The sequence below is a fragment of the Cimex lectularius genome, unplaced genomic scaffold, assembly GCF_000648675.2.
Source record: "Cimex lectularius strain Harlan isolate CLEC.00 unplaced genomic scaffold, Clec_2.1 scaffold234, whole genome shotgun sequence".
Taxonomy (NCBI): domain Eukaryota; kingdom Metazoa; phylum Arthropoda; class Insecta; order Hemiptera; family Cimicidae; genus Cimex; species Cimex lectularius.
This window is the reverse complement of record NW_019392804.1, coordinates 170,596-189,407: the sequence shown is the minus strand read 5'-3', so window position 1 is coordinate 189,407 and position 18,812 is coordinate 170,596. Positions and strand designations below refer to the sequence as shown.

The 18,812-nt window shown below is 34.4% G+C and overlaps 1 protein-coding gene and 1 long non-coding RNA gene across 5 annotated transcripts; both read left to right on the top strand.

The window, feature by feature from the left end:
* The first annotated feature begins 1,315 nt into the window (after positions 1 to 1,315).
* LOC106664749 (coiled-coil domain-containing protein R3HCC1L) lies at positions 1,316 to 12,404 on the top strand. 4 transcript variants are annotated; one of them, XM_024228107.1, is made up of 8 exons: positions 1,316 to 1,648; positions 1,733 to 1,876; positions 4,536 to 4,658; positions 4,984 to 5,572; positions 5,638 to 5,860; positions 5,944 to 6,171; positions 6,236 to 6,299; positions 12,323 to 12,404. In XM_024228107.1, coding segments are annotated over exons 1-8 (1,476 nt in total). In that variant the 5' UTR covers positions 1,316 to 1,544; the 3' UTR covers positions 12,324 to 12,404. The 4 variants fall into 4 exon arrangements, with proteins under 4 accessions (XP_024083875.1, XP_024083874.1, XP_014246213.1 ...); XM_024228106.1 differs by lacking the exon at positions 12,323 to 12,404 and adding an exon at positions 8,478 to 8,734 and having other exon boundaries at positions 1,322 to 1,648; positions 4,984 to 5,581; XM_014390727.2 differs by having other exon boundaries at positions 1,323 to 1,648; positions 4,984 to 5,581.
* A 4,350-nt stretch (positions 12,405 to 16,754) lies between these two features.
* LOC106664757 lies at positions 16,755 to 18,762 on the top strand. Its single transcript, XR_001340223.2, has 2 exons — positions 16,755 to 17,165; positions 17,355 to 18,762. It is a non-coding gene; the product is annotated as an uncharacterized LOC106664757 (long non-coding RNA).
* Positions 18,763 to 18,812: the final 50 nt, after the last annotated feature.

The window sequence follows — 18,812 nt, the reverse complement described above, 5'->3', positions numbered from 1 at the left end:
CGTGAGCACTCGTTTGGTTTAGTGGTAGAAAGAACTCAATGCAATTGCTTTGTGAACATTTCTGTCTTAAGATAATGTCTTACAGACATTATGTCTACATCTTATATTTTGCCAAGCAAATATTTTCATCTTGGGAGGATTCAGTGCATATTAGGTGGAAATGTCAGCACTTGTTTCGCTTAAGTGACAGAAAGAACTCAACGCAATTGCTTCTTGAACATTTCTTTCTTAAGATAATGTCTTACAGACATCACATCGACATCTTCTAATTTTTGCCAAGCAAATACTTTCACCTGGGGAGGATTCAGTGCATATTAGGTAGAAGCGTGAGCATTTGTTTGGCTAAAGTGATAGAAAGAACTCAATGCAATTGCTTCTTGAACATTTCTGTCTTAAGATAATGGTTAACAGACATTATTGTCTACATGTTCTAATTTTTACCAAGCAAATACTTTCATCTGGAGAGGATTGAGTCATATTAGGTGGAAACATGAGCACTTGTTTGGCTTAAGTGACCGAAAGAACTTAACGCAATTGCTTCTTGAACATTTCTTTCCGATGATATTCACTAGCAAAGACAAAAAATCCATGCACTTTGCAAATTGTAGGTCAAAACACTTAGGAATTATCACTCCTCATCAGGCAATAAGTATCTTAAGTAAGTAAACAAGTATCCTGTCAAAAACACATTGGCGATGATGTGTCGTCTTTGGCACAAAAGTTGTCGACATTTATGAGTTACGAACCGCGCGGCATAGTCATGAGTATTAATACGCTAGGGGAATTACTTCTGTTCTATCGCAAAGAAATTGAAATTACCGGATTTACTATAGCACATTAAAAAAAGATAAAAATATTAGAACCACGTGTAAGAAAGATTCAATGTTTTGCACATCAAAAGTTGATAAATTTTTATTGAAACGTGTGAACACAAAATTATTCCAGTTGAAAGAAAAAGGACACGAGTTGAATCGTGAAAACGCTTCATGAGTAAGGGGTAGGTTGAAAGGTCTGATGGCACGTAACCAAATTTTAGTTCATGATTTTTGACAAATATTACTCGCACAGACCAAGGAGATTTTTTTGAAAAATTAAAAATTTGAGGTGAGGGATTTTATTTTATTTTTTATTTTTGTTTTAAATATCGACACGAGTTTGTAGAAACAAATTTGCAATAGTAGCTAGTTGCGCGAATCTTTATCGAGCGTTTTTGTAAATCGTAAAGTTGGCTCTCTTGAACGTTATCGATTCTTTTGAATCGAGTCTCGAATGTGCTCACTGCTCAGACGAAAGATCCTTCATCGTGCATGAGAAGTGACGACCGTGAGATCTCATATGAGATTATGAGTCTCATTGCCTGAGTGCATGCGCGAGACCGCTGTGACGTCTCGTTCAGTTAGGTTATTCGTCAATCCTGCCTGGACGAAAGGGGATCGTGGCGAGTTTGTAAACAACGGGTCGGCCGAACGGATTCTCACTCGGTCCGAGTCCGGGAGCCGATTTCCAACCACGTCCCCTGGTTTATCAGCTCCCAGGCTTTTTTCATGATTTCCCTTCGTTCTGACGACGACTGTTTCGCAGCCGAACGCCTCTACGAAAAGATCTCAATCGATCTCGAACACTTTCTGAAGGGCCAGGAAGATAATAGGTGCGTACACTCATGACAGACTGGTCTTTTCAGGCAGATTCCTATTTTTTTGTTTTTTAATTCTAAGGTTAAAATATGTTCCAGCGTTCTGATCTTCCCGGCCGTCAACAATTATAAGAGATTCCTCATTCATAACTTCGTCCAGAAGTTTTACGATGGGCTTGATTCCTTTTCTATCGGTGTCGCAGAAAGGAGACGAGTTGTAGTCTACAGTCGAGCCAAAGCCAGGTGAATTTTTGACCAACGCCTTATTTACAATTAGGACATTTTCGATCTGGTCAAACCAAACAACCTCAATTTTATGCAACCATACCCCAAAAAGAAACATCATACTAAAAACATCCTATTTTTTATACAGACTACCATTTGTATTACCTCACAATCAATAGGCGTTAATTATGTAACTTTTTGCCAGGAAGAATCCAGGCAAAACATAACAGCTTTTTAATATTGTTTACTTTCATAACATGCAGTCCTAAAGATTTCACATGGATAAAAGTATTTGCTTGGCTGAATTTGTAAGATTTAGGCTCATGTCTTCAGTAGCCATTATCTTAAGACAGAAACATTGAAATGGACACGATTCCACCTAGTTTTTTTGGTTTTATCTAACAGGATATTTGTCTTTATTATTGCCCCATGAGGAGTTCAAATTACAAGAAATTTTGATCAATAATCGATATATTGGGATAAAAATGCTCAGAAAACAGTTGCAGTGAGTTCTTCCTGTCCCCTAAAGCTAAAATACTGCTCAAGATTCCACAAGGTTTTATGGTTCTATCTAACAAGATATTTGTTCCTATTATCGCCCATGATGAGTTCAAATTACAAGAAATTTTGATCGATAATTTGCATTGTGCAAGGATTATTTGTCTTTGGTAGCCATTATCTTAAGACAGAAACCTTCAGGATGCATTATTTAGATATCGTGAGATGCGGTCTGGTGCGACGTATGTTTAGAAAAACTTTCTTTATCGTGCTAACATTTCAATCTTTATTGAGATCATCTTCTGGGCTCAAAGTGTTTGTTTTCTGTGTAGATGTGTGTCGTTTTGAGTGTGTCAGTGTCATATGAGATGAATATCACACTGGCCCATGATCTAAATAATCATCAATTAATGGTCACTAAATACCACACACTAAAGGATGCAGTTGTGTTCAGTTCTTCCTGCCAATTAAAGCTAAACTACTGCTCAATATTCAAATGTTTTTTGGTTCTATCTAACAAGATATTTGTCCCTATTATCATCCCATGAGGAGTTGAAATTACAAGAAATTTTGGTCAATAATTTTAAAGTGGAAGGATTATTTGACTTTGTTAGCCATTATCTTAAGACAGAAACCTTCAGGATGCAGTTGCGCTGTGTTCTTCCTGCCACTTAAAGCTAAACTACTGCTCAAGGTTCTACCAAGTTTTTTGGTTCTATCTAATGAGATATTTGCCCCAGTAGGAGTTCAAATCACAAGAAATTTTGATTGATATATTAAGATAAAAAGGCTCAGAAAACAGTTGCGTTGAGTTCTTCCTGCCCCTTAAAGCTAAAATACTGCACAAGATTCCACCATAAAGGTTCTACCTAACAAGATATTTGTTCCTATTATTGCCCCATGAGGAGTTCAAATTACAAGAAATATTGATCAATAATTTTCAAAGTGGAAGGATTATTTGTCTTTATTAGCCATTATCTTAAGACAGAAACTTTCAGGATGCATTATTTAGAGATCGTGAGATGCGGTCTGGTGTGACGTAGGTTTAAAAAAACATTTTCTTTACTGTGCCAATGTTTCGATCTTTATTGAGATCATCTTCTGGGCTCAAAGTGTTTGTTTTCTGTGTAGATGTGTCATTACTGTGTGTCGTTTTGAGTGTGCCAGTGTCATATAAGATGAATATCACACTGGCCCACTATCTAAATAATCATCAATTAATTGTCACTGAATACCACACACTTCAGGATGCAGTTGCGTTCAGTTCTTCCTGCTACTTATGACCCCCAATGGACACAATTCCACCTAGTTCCTTTTATTCTGTGCCACAAGATTACCACTATTTTTCTCCCATGAAGGAGTTCAAATTTTAAGAAGTCTTGATCTATAATTTGCAAAATGCATCGATCATTTATCCTTTAGCTATTATCGTAAGATCTCTAAATAATCATCACTTAATGGTCACTAAATACTATAAAATTTGGGATGCAGATGTGTTCAGTTCTTCCTGCCACTTAATGCGAAACTACTCTCAATATTCAACCATGTTTTTTGGTTCTAAGAAGATATTTGTCGCTATTATTGCCCCATGAGGAATTTAAATTCCAGTAAGTTATTTTTCTATAATTTGCAAAAAATGTGGATTATTTAACTGTTCTCATTTGAAACTAGTACTACGTCTCAGCACATATTTTTACGGATGCACGGAATCCTCCCCAGATAAAATAATTTGCCTTATGGAATTTGGAAAATATAAGAAAATTCTTTGTTGATCCATTATCTTAAGACAGAAATATTCAGGAAGCGGTTGCCCTACGTTCTGCCTTCCACTTAAAGCCAAATGTATGACACTTTAAAAAAAATTGTATTTATGTATTTATTTTTTTAATTTCCACTATAAATAACTTTTGCTAAAGGTGGATTCCACAAATGAATACTCTCTTTTCTGCGAAAGTTTGTTATTGTCTTTCATGATAAAATACAATCTCTTGAAAATGTTAAATATGAAAAATGTCACCTTGATTCTCCTTTCTCTCTACATCCTGATTTATCGAGTTTTTTGCAAGTCCAATTATTTCATCTCTAAACAGTTTAATATTAAATTATGAAATTCCTTTTGTCAATTACAAAGACTTTTGTTGTATTATTTTATCAATTAGATTTTTTGTTTTTTAATTAGTAAAATCATGGATAGTAAGGAACAACCACCTGTTACTATTAAAAGAAGAATTCCAGAAGGACATTATATTCCACCGCCTGCCAGGAAAGCACTGTTACAAAATGAAGAGCAAATTAAAGAAAGGTATGATTTTTGCTCCTTCCCAAATTAAAATATAAATTGATTGTGTTGAATATAAACTAGTTTATGCAGTGTATCCAAAACTGAATTTCTCACCCTTAATATATTCAATTTTATTAGACAAATTTCTTTTCTTATCCTAAGTGTTATAATATATTAGCATATTTTAAATTTGAAACTTGCTTGAGGTGTTTAGCCTAGAAATGTATGAATAATGTATTATTTGATATATTTTGTATATTTGACTAATTACTACTGACATTTTTCTGTTAGGCGCAAATAAAATTGATGATTACATTTTTCAAAATGGGAATTTTTTTATTTTCAGAGTCAGAGTTGCTCAGCCGAAAATTGATAATAAGGATTCACGGAAGGCGTGCAACGATAGCAGTCTCTTGTTTCAGGAAGGCAATGCTAAATCCCAACGGACTAGCAAAAAGGTAAAACCTAAGCAAACCCAACCGAAACAGGGTAAAACTGAGGTTCAAGAATGTACGAACAGTTCAAAAATTGATGTCAAACGAGATAACAACGAAACTTCTGAAAAGTCTGTGTTAAACGAGTTGGAGACGTCCAAGTGTCAGGTGCAAGAGCTTAACCCTAAAGCCTCAGACATTGTTTTAAAACTTGATGGATACAGCGAAAAAGTTAATACCAAATTGGTTCAGAAAGAGGAAGTCGTTGAAAAAAAAGAAGAGGGAAAAACAAAAGTGAAAAATAAGAAACCGAAAGCCAAGGCCCAAAAGGAAAACAAATTAGAGCAAAACATGATTTCAGCATCTAGTTCCTGCGACAATGAAATCACCAGTAAAAAAAAAAGCGTGACACCTAAACAAGTGAAAAATCTTCCTATGGAAGTAGAAGATTGGGAGTCCCTCTGTGATGACTTAGGCGATGATTCTTTGACCACTGCAGAGGTTAATGAGGTAATTACTAAACTTTAGAGAATATAGCTTTTTAGCATATAGGATTTTTTGTTTAGATTACTGAGAAAGTTGGAAAGATGAAAGTATGCAAAGCAAAAGAAAAGTACACCGATGATTCTAATGATGAATGTGGGACCATTATTGAAATATATGGTTTTAATGAGGAAATCAAGACGAGTGACCTGATAGCCATTTTTGGAAGTTATGCTTCTCGTGGATTTAATCTAAAATGGGTTGATGATACTCATGCTTTAGGAATTTTTGCTAGTCCTCGTTTAGGTTAGCTATTAACTTTATAATTTATTAAAACCTCAGATATTTAATATAAGAAATGTGTTATATTAGTAAACAATTTGTTTTAGCGGAAGAGGTTCTTAATACCGATTTGCCCATGATAAAAACTCGCCCACTTCATAAAGCTTCCCAACAATCTCAAGCGAAAGCGCGAACTATGGTACTGCCTTCTGCATTAAGGCCAAAAACCTGTACTGCTTTAGCTCGAAGACTAGTCTCAGGTGCACTGGGAGTAAAACTGTCAGTGACGCCGGAACAGAGAGCAGCTGAAAACAAGTTACTGCGAGAAGCAAGAGGTAAGCAGTAAAATAACAATTTTACGAAAATGAGGTTTTGTAATTTGGATTAATAACATTTTAGAAACAAGAAAGCAAGCAGCTAAAGACAGAGATGCAGCGTGGGAAGGAAATTTCTCATCAAAATGGTGAGTACGCATTTCTTATTTTGTTAATATTCAGTATTGTATAGTAATTTGGTCTTTACCGATCATTTTTGTCACTCTGTCCTTGCTGTTTTACGTCTGGGTTATTTTTGTATTAAAATGGCTTAATTGCTTGCATTCTGTCGAGCCAAAAGCAGTTCTAATGGATAGAAAATAAAACTCTTCTTTATGTGGTCTAAAGGGTGATAGACCTGTAGTTTTGTTGTACAGTCTAGACACACAAATCAAAAACATACGTTTAAAACATACAAATTATCAAGGGAAAGGGATCAAAATCACAACGACAGCCAGGGCCCAGTCAAAATTGGAAGTTGTGTTCATTTAAAAATTAATAAACATAAATTTGAAGCTAAAAGGGTTAATTTGACAAAAAAAGTCTATATGTTAAAACGTTGACAAAAAATGAAAAAGGTGTTTATCTAAAATGCCTTCATTCCTGACCGCTCCTTACTACTTCAACAAATTATTGAACAGCCTAAATAACACATATTTGAAGTAATGCTAATTTGAAGTAAAAAAAGTATATATAAAAACAAACCATTTGTTTTTTCTAATTTGAGAGTTTTTAAGTATAAAGTAGGGGTTAGCTTGAGAGACTCTCGGCTCATAGACGCCGCGGTCATTGGTTCGATTCCCACCGTCGCCTCTGGCCCTTTTTTTTCACGATAAACCCCCCCCCAATATGAACACACATACAAGAATTCGTCACCATATGCATTAGATCATAAGGCAAAAAAAAAAAAAAAAGACAAAAAAAGTATAAAGTAACTGGACTCTTATTAAAAATACTCTCTAAATACTCTAATTAAAATTAATATAACAACATCTAAAAAAAGCTTTTTTCATACCATGTATGTGTTTTTATGCTTTAAAGAAAGGGAAAGAAAGAAAACAGAAAACCACACTAGCCCTCCTCTGATGGTGACAAAAGGCAGAAACATGTTGGACAGACCAAAATGATCGGAAATGTCCTAACTTAAGGATTAGTTACTTATTGTTAAAAATATTATCATAGAAAAAAGAAAAAATGGGCAAAACCAAATGTTTTGTGTTGACGAAAGATTAGAAAAGGACTTAAAACATTCAATGTGATCTGGAATGTTATTTTTCACCACACCGGATGGGAATTTTATTGTTTTATGCATTATGATCTGCCTGTTAATTGGAATTGATTTCCTCAGGTCAGCATTGAGCGGGTTAAGATTAGTGGAAAAAAGCAAAATAAAACACAACTCCTGTTATAAAACAATTAAGACCTGCTGTTACACGTCATAACAGTTGTTTGGCACTGAAATACAAATTAATCTTAATAAGTAAAACTCCCCAAAACGGACACCTCTAATAACCGAACATCCTCCATGACTCGACAGTTTTATTTTCAGCATTATTTTATGTGCTATACCAAGGAAAGTACTTCTGATGAACAAACAAAGTAAAAAAATCAAATAAGCAGGCAGCGGAAAGAAAATTCAGGATTCAATGAATGACTTGCAAACGGTAATATTTTGGGAATTCTCATACCCACTCAACCCTCTTGAATTCCTTTGGCTCTTCCTGGTTAGTCCTCAGATTGCAATTGTAACCATTCGGAGATGAGTGGGTAAAAAAGTCTTTCTTTCAGAGAAAAAACCGAAGTCGTGAGTCCATTACAAGTAGAAAATTAGTGTCTATATAAATAATTGCATAATTCGTTCAAATTCAGTTTTTTTGTTTTACTTTCACTTAATGTACCTAAAAAAATTTTCTTATCTGCTGGTGGGAATTTCGACTGTACTCTTCTGCTTAAGTGACCATAATGTGACAAGCACAAAATTAAAAAGAAAGAAATAAACTCATTTTTTGTGTTTGTTTGATTTATTAATGACAAAACTTAATGAGCAGACAGGATCCATCATCACTTAATCATTTGTGAGCCTAAAACAGTCCAAAAACTTCTTCCTGAAACTCCTACCCCATATTTTATTTAATTGTGGTAAAAATTATGAATCCCAAAATTACATAGCGTAAAGTAGTACTTGAATTAATAATACAAGCCCCAAATCTCTTCAAGGTGAGATTTAACCTTTGAACAATCGCACCTCCTGTTGTAACACGAGCAGCAATATTTTTTTTGGGATGTGTACCAATTCTCTGTTTCTAGATTCCTGTTTTAATTTTCAGAGTAACCAAGTGTTACCGGTTCCTCGCCGGACCAATGGCAATTCACCCGGTCGCCGGGTACGTGGGGCTCAATGGAGATTTTTTCCCGTGGCCACTTCGTCTCCAAAAGTAAAATAATCGGGCGCCACACTGTTTTTATATTTTTTTTTTCTTCCTTTCGGAAAACAGTGAAACCCTCGGGGTATAAGAAGATAAAAAAACTTTTAAAAAAACAACAAGAAAGTAAAATATCAGTGTCCTCTGTATTGTGAATAAAATGGAAAAAAAATGAAATAAAACAAATCTCTTCAAAAATAAAACTAAAAACAAAACTGTCCGGAAACCAATATTATAATATAAATTAAAAGCTCATACCTTGTGTACATCCTTTTCTTTCTCGTTCCAGAGCGGTTCTCCCCTCGCACACGCGAACTCTTCACTTCATGATGATGAGAAAAAGTCCCAAAATAATTAAATAAAACACTCTCACATCCTTTTTTTTCTTTTTCGCCCGGCTCGTCCACACCGACCAGTCCAAGCTCGAGCCTCCTTGTTCACACCGGTCAGGCCCCACTCCTCGCCAGTGTCCCCGCTGGGCCAAATACCACCCACGCATCTTCGGCCTCTTCTAGGCCTTGCTCAACCTTGCCAAGGGCACCCACGTTTCTGCCCGAGTCTGGTTACCCCAGCGCAAAAAGACAAATTTTTTTCCTTTCATTTTCACTTGTAACAAGTGCATTATGATCTCAATAAATTTGAAGCATAATACAGACCAGCAGAAAGTTGAGTTCGTACGTATATTTCCATTTTAGTAGTGTAGAAGGTCAATGCGTTGTGTAATGGAAAGATCTGTGTACTGATCCATAAGTATTTCCCTCGAAATGGATTTCATTAATAATATTCACTCATAGCATAAGACTGCATGCTTTGACTAGTCAGTCAAAAATATTGTGGATCACTTTTGCCTTTGATCTTTTCTCTGAAGTGAATTCAAATTGTTGCGCCTGAGACATATTAGGAGAAGAGGTCATCCTGTAGCAAATGACACCATGCAATGGTCGATTCAAACAGGTGTCGTGGAGTGTATCTATGTAGCAAATGATTGGAAACTACTCGAACCCTTTCACGCACAGCCAACTCATTGGCTCAGGAAGGTGGCCAGTAGATAGACACAAGTGCCACTCACATTCTCATGATTAACACAAAAGACAACTCGCCATTCGTCCTTCATACCAATTGCCTAGTTGAGTCAACCGAGTTACGATAATCTTGGAAAGCGTATCAGGAGAAGTTGATTCCACAAGTTGCCTGTTATGAAATCAGACAAGAAAGAGTCTTCACACGGCAGACAACTAATTGAAAATCCACCAGCCAGCTTAGTTGAATCAACCAAATTGCCTCGTCAGTAAGAAGCCTTACTTTCCATGGCAGCCACTCAGGACTTGGGTCAATTTATGGTTGAGTTGTAATTTTTTTGATAATCAACATCCAATTGTAGGGGGAAAATTGTTTTTTTGTTCCCTTTGGAATTATTTTCACATTCTGTTTCCCAGTTTTTTCTATTGAACAGAGAACAATGAATTGGGTTGTGTGTTTTTTCATAATTTCCATTTTCATCCATCTTGCATTTTGAAACAATGTTTATTGTTTTATTCATTATTGTTTACACACTCTAAAAGGGATTTGTTAAGGTGTTTTTATTTGTCAGTCTTCCTTGAGGTCTCATATTTTTACAATAATTTGCTAATTTAAACGTAGGAAAATAGTGTTTTTTTTTAAATTACTGCAAAGGGAAAAGAGTGCAGCTTAGACTGCTAGGAAAATTTGTGATATGTATGATAATGACTCTTTAAAAGAAGCACTGTCTATAATTGGTATTGAAGCAGAAATTTTGCTTTGGAAGACACCAAGTGCTCTGGTCATTCTTCAACTATTGATGATGACCAAATGTAAGCTTTTTGTGACAAATAACCAACACCCAACAACAGAGACACACTGTCAAGCTGTTGCACAAAATTCACTAAACACAAGAATCACTCATGAAACAGCTGTCTTGGGTTAACCATTTCCACGAGGCAAAATATTTTGCAAAATAGAGACAAAACAAGGTGGTGAACCATCAGTTTGCGTGAGACAAGCTTGCCGTTCATTTTTACCTACTGCAGCATCAGCAGCTATCATGCTTTATGTTAAGAATAAAAATAAAAAACCAAAAAGTTAACAAAAAAGAAAATCTTGTTCTTATGATGGCTTTTATATTTAGCATCCCACAAAAATTGATAGCTCTGAGAGACTTGTATAAGTCGAATAAAGTCCTCCTAGTTCATTCTAAAGCTCGGAACACATGTGCATTTTCACAGAGAGAAACAGACAACGCTTTTGATGTGCACTAAAAAACCAACAGCCAGTCGGCTCACCCTGAAGCATCCACACTCCAAAAGTTTCAGCGTCTCGGCTACGTACCCACAACACAAGTTTTGTGAAACAATTGCGCAAATGATTTTTGCGCATTGGAAACCCAGCTTTATACAAGCATTTCAACGCATTTGAGATTTTATGATTTCCATCCTAAAACACCATTTAAACGACTCTTTAAAAAATATATAAATAAAAGTTGAAAAGTGGGTCTTAAGGTGTGTACACTACCAGCACATAAAGGACACCATGGCAATGGAAAGGCGGATGGCCTAGCCAAAGAAGGTTCTGATACTGCGTTTGTTGGGCCACAACCGGTATTACCTCACTCTATGAGCACAGCGAAAGAGAGTATCAATAACTGGGGCATGAAACAATTCCTTAGGGAGTGGAATTTATCCCCTGGACACAGNCACACGTTCGTTCGTGCTTTTGTGTGTGTGTGCGTGCGTGTGTGTGTGTGTGTGTGTGTGTGTCTATATATATATATATATATATACTAAGCAAATCTTGGCCAACAAAAGACAACCAACCGCTTCATTAGTCGTAATTTGCTTAGTGTGTAATGGAGGTGAATTAGAACCAAGCAGTAAACGCAGTGACCGACCGTTAGCAACTCTTGATCATACCCCAAAAAGTCAATGTGCATTTGGTTGAATTGAAAGGGATGGTTTGTATGCTTCTTCCATGCAACCAGACAGAGTGAATGAGGTCAGCTATAGACCAAAATCTACCAGATTAGTCAGTGTTAATCACAAGAGGTTTATTTTGTACCAGAACAACGCCCACCAAAATTTCTTAGAGCATGGCTGGGATGTGCTGCCCCACCCACCGCAATGACCTAACATTCCTTCTTCAAATTTTCACCTATTTCAGGCTCAGAAAAACTCTATTAATGGAGAAAATTTGTACTTATTTCCTTCTGTTTTCCTCTTCTTTGCTCTGTTACTTGATCCATTTCAACACTTCAAGTGTGGCTTTGTATTCTGGCTTGATTGTTGAAAATCTTCTATTTTGTACTTTTTTAAGTGTATTTTTTATACACTACCACTTCGTACTGTACATTTCCATCACATTTAATCCCAATAGAGTATTCTGTATGCATAATTTTCTACTATGTTCTCCCTCAGCGATGTTATTTGTCCTCATTAAGGATTGCACGCTAGCCCTCAAATGGCCACCCGTCGACCCATCCACTCCCTTCCTTATAGGTTATTTTATAGAACAAGCCCAGAAAGGTTCAGTCATGCAAACACAACTTACGACAAGAATTAAACTCATTATAAAAATTAAAAAACTTAAACTGCTCAAAAGGAGAAAATTTCAAACGCATGCTTTGACGACAATTCATTTAATCAAGTCTGGTAACTGCTCATGGTTGTTCTTTTTATTTTTGTTTTTTGTGTTCTTTATTGCTCATGCATACAATTTGTTTTTTTGTGTTTTTACAGAACCTTTGATCTCCGAAGGACTGGAATAAATCCTAACACATTATTATTAATAATTATAATAATAATTGTCATGATATTGTAATGTGTACATGCTTATTTTCCCTCCCTCATGGGAAAGCCATGTAAAACATTTATTATCTTCTTGTATCGTTACCTTATATATTTTGATAGGTTCAAATGTATTGATGCCAAAGGAAGAGTGTTACCAGTCAAATGGAAAAAAATGAAAGCAAAATCGAAAATTTGCAATTAAAAAAAAAATCTTTGTGAGAAAGTCATTGACCTTTAACTCTGACCTTTGTATGGATATCTTTAAAACTATTTTTATATGATATTAATTTTTATCAAATTACAGAAAACAGTTATTTTTATCTAATAACATGTATTTCTGAAAAAAAGATGTAATACATTCAATTTAGATACTTTAATAAATATGTTCCTTAATAATGTTATTTCTTTTTTCAGACTAGAAATACTTTTTTTGTTTGGTAAGAAAATTAAGACAAAAAAGAAATTAAGAATTTATATAATTATATAAATAATTATTTCTAAAGAGAAAAAATAGCCCAAGAGTTGTTCAATCATACTTTTATTATTACGCTTCTTGCCAAACAGTTGTTAGCTAATTGTTGCTTGAAAAATTGTTTTAGCATATATTCTTCTTTTCCTCTCTCTCTCTCTCTCTCTCTCTCTCTCTCTCTCTCTCTCTCACTCATTTTTCTTTGTCTTGAAAACATTGGCCTATTGATTTTAATATTTTTATTCTTGTTATTTAGTAATGTTCCAAAAAATGTAAAATTGTCCAGCAAATATGATTAAGTTGTTTAAAAAAAGAGCACAATAGTACAATTTAATAAAAATATAGGATCAGAAATAGAAATTGTGATATATTTCTAACTTTTCTCATTAAATTTGTTTCATATATATACTGTTGGGTTTTAAAGCATAAAAACAAAGAAATTTCCATTTTGCTTTTATATGTCTTAATTTTATTAATCATCGTTTGATTAAGCTTGTGTTCAAATGTTATTATGTGAATAATAACTAATTTAATTTTAATTGTCTTCATTGTGATGAGTTTTTAAATTTTGTTTAACTTGAAATTTTGTTAATGCCAATATTTTGTAGTGGAATTGTCCATTTCTGTTGTGGTCGGTAAGGATTTTTAAATTCCTGACGCCACAAATGACATTATAATATGTAGACAATACGGTTTTGTTTATTTCTGAGGTTAATATTGTAATTATTAAGTGGTGTTATTTTTATAAAATAATGCTCTCTAATCGGACAGAATCATGTTTAAATTTTGGAAAAATTGTAGATCATAGAGTAATTATTTAAATTTGTTTAAATTATAAATATTTACATCAAGTGTTTTACCCCACACATTTCATCACAATTTTCTTTTATCTTCCCAACCCTATGTACAACATTTAATAATTTCAACCCAAAAAGTCTGTGTTGTTTGCAATCAAAAATATATAATGTTAATACATATAAAATTTATAAACCTTGTAATTTGATGTTAACTGATTAAATAACTTCAGTCAAATGTCTTAAAAAGGTTGAACTGATCTGGACAAAAATTAAATTGTACACATAATTAGATAAATTTGTTTTGACATTATTTTAGGTATTATACATAGCTAATTGTTTGTATATTTATTGGAACTATAATTTAATTCACTTCAAAGAATTAATTAATGGCAGTTCTTTTAAAGTTCACATCTATGATTTACTGTGATCAATGACAGTGATCGTATGAAAGATTTTTGTGTGTTTTGAACTATGGATGTGTTTTGATTGAGAACTATAAGGTAATTTTGTTTGTTTTATAGTTTATGTAAGAGTCAAAATTTAAAAAATTGACTCTGCTTCCCCTCCGCATCTTTTAATAGTGGTCGGTGCTGTTTGGATAGTTTCGCCCGGAGTTGTTGCAATATTAACACCCTTGTATAAAAGGTGCATTTTAATTACAATACTTTTATATTTGATCCTCAAAGTTGATGAATTGTAGACATGTTTTTGTATCATAAAAATTTATGTTTTCATAGAAATTAAATATATTTTGTTTTTCATGGGTTTTATTATCATTTTATCCTTTTATTATTTTAAATTGGTTTATATTTGATTATCCTCGGGGTTATGGTATAACAATGCTTTATAAATCAAAAAGATACATTTGGCAGTGGTTAAGTGTATTTTTTGTAAGTTTACTTTTGATGACAACACAATTGCCTAATTAATTGTTACTTAGGCATATTAACATTATATCTTAACCCTGAGGAGGTCAAATATAGGCTGAAAGCTTGGCAATTGATAAATATTTCACATCTGTCTGGCCACAACCTTTATACACTGCCCATCCTAAGCCAACTGACCATCACCCTGGTAAAATGCACATCTTAAGCTGACTGACCCCAACCCTGATTCACTACCCATCCTAAGCTGACTGACCACAACCCTGATTCACTACCCATCCTAAGCTGACTGACCACAACCTTTATACACTGCCCATCTTAAGCTGTGGATGACAGTTCAGGACACCCAGAAACTAAATCAGAAAAATAACAAACTAGACCCCGCAGTTTTGAAAGCCCTTGATGGTATTTTGGCTAAAAACTCTATGCTTAAGCATATAGGACTGCAGCTGAATCAATGCGAGACAAAAGTTTTAACCTGTTGATAGCGTACCGATGAAAGCGAAGATTTAATGGTTCAGAAGGAGAACCGACACTATCAACAAACCGGTCCAAAGTTAATTTTTACTTTAAGTTGTACCCGCTGATCTATCCCCGTGGTGATCCTGGATAGGATTCCAAAATGACCCATAACGCAAACAAAACCCTCGTAAAGTACTAATAAAGTTTGTCGATTTCCCCATTTTCATAAATCATTTCGTTCTATATTCCAACTATAGGGACCCAACAGGCTGCTGGTTGAAAAATATTTTCACCCAAACATTTATGCCATGCAGTGTGTCTCTGCTCATGTTGTGCATTGTTTTTGGAAGAGTAATCTGTTCTGCTATCTTCGCTCCTCAACAAATTGGTTTAGTGATGGAATTAGTCAAGGAATTTGTAATTCTCCTGATACATCGGTATCAATACTATAAATTGTTGTGGGATCCTAAAAATAAGTGGCATTTTAATAAAATCAAGAAAAAATGACACATTGCAGGCAAGTCATAGCAGTTTCATTGAGGAGAAGCCTTCTTGGATCTTTCAGGTGAGAAAAATCTAAATTATTAAAAAAAAATTTTTTTTTTTACATCCCACGGAACAGTGAAAACTAGACACTTTGGTTTTAAATCAGTCATTTCAAAGGACACAACAACTTGTATTAACTACCCAACGCTACTGAGGTACTAAATGTAGGCAGATTGGAGGACAATCATTCGTGTGGCAGAAGCACCCACATCGAGAGCCTTTATGGGGCACAAATCCTTTGATGTTCGTCAAAAAACCGACTATCTCCCGAAGCGTCTGCATTGAATGTGGGATAAATTCTGTAGGTGTCGATGATACCAAAGAGGCAAGTATGCAAACATTTAGAAAGAACAATACAAATTATTTGTAAGACTAGTTGACGACATTCTGTCTAAGATGTGGCTATTTCATCCTAGAATTTTGAACCTTAATTCTGAAAAAAGTGTTTACTGCAAATAAAATTAAATAATTGTACAGTGATTACTTTGAAAAAAAAAAAAAAAAAAAAAAAAAAGCGTCAGTGGAAGTAGACTGAATGAACTCTCTGGACATTATCGACAAAAGCAAATGATTTGCTTTGGAGTTCGAACCAATGGTCTTTATTTATGAATCAGGATTCAACCTCCAGCTGAGCGCCAGGCAAGATCTAAAGGTAGCACGCGAGTAGTCATTAGTGAACCTACTGTGCTACCTAGTGTGGTAGAAACACACTCTCATACTTATTAATAACCATTCTTCTGTCTTATCGGCTGAAAGTTGCAACAGCGCTGTTTTGCAAGTTTTTGTCTGAACTGTGCGCTATACTTGTTCAGATGTCTTGTCAAGGTTCATTTCTCATTATGGATAACGATGAGGTGATACATAAGACAGATGAAGTTCGAGCTGAAGTTGGATCAATGCCACATTCATTCAAGTACCTTCCACTATACGCACCTACTCTTAACCCAGTGGAACATGCCTTTTCTAAAATCAAGGTGACTGCAAGGAGTAATACTACCGACACACTGGAGCTCAGTAAGGTAAGGCCGTATTTCAAAGTATTTTAACAGTGGATTGTACCAACTATTTCATGGAGCTGATGCTGCAACTGCCATCTGCTTCTGCAGGTCTTCAACTCCATTGATCTAAAAAAAAAAAATTGTTATTTAAACAAAAATTCCTATCAATATTTTTCATTTTTTGTTTATTAATCTCCTACAGACCCTCGCAGGAGTAAATGAAGAAATATGACGACACTCGTTTTTTTAAAAAGATTAATATTATTTATTATATAAAATACTTGATTACATTAAGTTACAAAAATGATGTTCACAATTCGAGAGGTGGATCCGAAATGTTTTCAAAGGGTTGTCTGTCTGGTGTTATGGTGGGGATGGGTGCTTACTCTGTTTTTGCTGACTCGGTGGAATTTCTGTTGATCATTGTAGAAGTTGTGGCCAGATGTATATAAATAATGTTATTTATAAAAAAAATTCCTATCAATATTTTTCATTTTTGTTTGTTTGTTAGTCCCATCCAGATCCTCAAGGGTAAATATAGTGATTTTTGAGAAAAATAATTTCTCATTGTGAAGTAATAATTCAAATAAGAAACACATTTTTGGAATTGTGCTCTGCTGGCTGTACAACAAAATAGTAAGTAGCTCTTACATTTGTGATTTTATTTTTATTTTAACGATGGAATTATTGTCTAATAAAACTAAAACATGTATAAGAGACAAAATTTGTTTGTATATTTGTAGTAATTTATGGTAACAAATGTGGTTGGTGTGAAATGACCTATCAGGCATATGTAATATTATTTTGTTTATTTTTATCTACTAGAAACTACTACTCTGTTCATGAGATCCTGAATGTATTACAATAGTTGGAAGAAGAAGAAGAAAATGAAGCATTTTTGGCTGGTGTACATATCACACCCCCTTTGAGTTACGAAACTGATGAAGATGTTGGAAGAAAAATATAAATTGAATAGCTGTCAATTGAAAGCAGATGGAGAATTATTATTGATCAACGTGTAAGATGACGTGTTGAGATTAGATGTCCCAAAGAATATAATGCAAAAACCTTCATGTGTCAATTCTTCCAGCTCCTATTTCAAAATGTCCAGAAAAGAGGGCATCCATGATCAAAATTAGGGATGCAGAATGCAATCAGAAGAGAGCCCACCTGGGGAAAAAAAGATGCAAAGAAATCTGCAAAATCGGATATTTGGGCCAAAGGTGATCTCCCTTGCACCCGACCAATGACTTGTCTAGAAACATTTAAATTGTTTTAAATTTAAATGTTCAGAGGACATTCTGAGGAAGTCAGTTTTATACACTGTACAAAAAGGCAAAGCAAACTAGCAGTCACTGAACTAAAGTTGTTTTTAGGAATTTTTATATTGCTCAATTATCCTCAAAGAAGGATGTATTGGGAGGAGAAAAATGATGTTCAAACTGAGGCAGTTTCTACTCTCCGTCGTTATAGATTCAAAGAAATTATGTGATTCATTCATTTGAATAATTCTGTGCTCGACAAAAATGATCAGCTTTCAAAAATGAGGCCTTACCTAGAACATTCGAGGACTTCATTTCAAGAATTTGCTATTTTGAAAAAAAGAGTTTAGCATCGACGAGGAAATGATACTTTACTATGAGCATCACAGGATGAAACAGTGCATCAGAGGCACGGCTATATAATATTTGGCCTCAAAGCACGGTGCCACTATTTTAAGCTTGGCTATATAGTTAATATAGAGCTTTATTTACATCAAAAATCATTATTCTATATTTGTAACTTAAATTGGCAATCATATTTGAGTCAAATATAATAATCCTATTGTAATAATTATATTATATAAAAAGTCAAACTGAACCAACAGTCACTTACAGGGCCTGCTCCACTCGTGAGTCATCAACTCTAAATTAAAAGTACTTATATTATCTTGCAAGATTACATGATTCATTAAAATACTATATACCTCATTAAAAACAGCAAAATTATTATCAATTAGCCTGACAACCAAATTATCTTAAGCATCTTCAAGGCGTTTGTGCACCAGGGCCTAACTCGAAAAGTGAATAGATTCACTATTCCTACTTTTTTAAACTAAGTTTTAGACTCAAAAATAAAACAAGTATTGTTTATGTTAAAAAAAAGGAAAAAAATAGTGGGCACAAATGTGTAAATGTAAACAATGCTATAATATTGTTCATAACAGTGTTCAATACACAATTTCTTTCAGTCACTTGGTGTTTACATGCTTTAATACCCAATCCTCACAATCATGATGGTTTA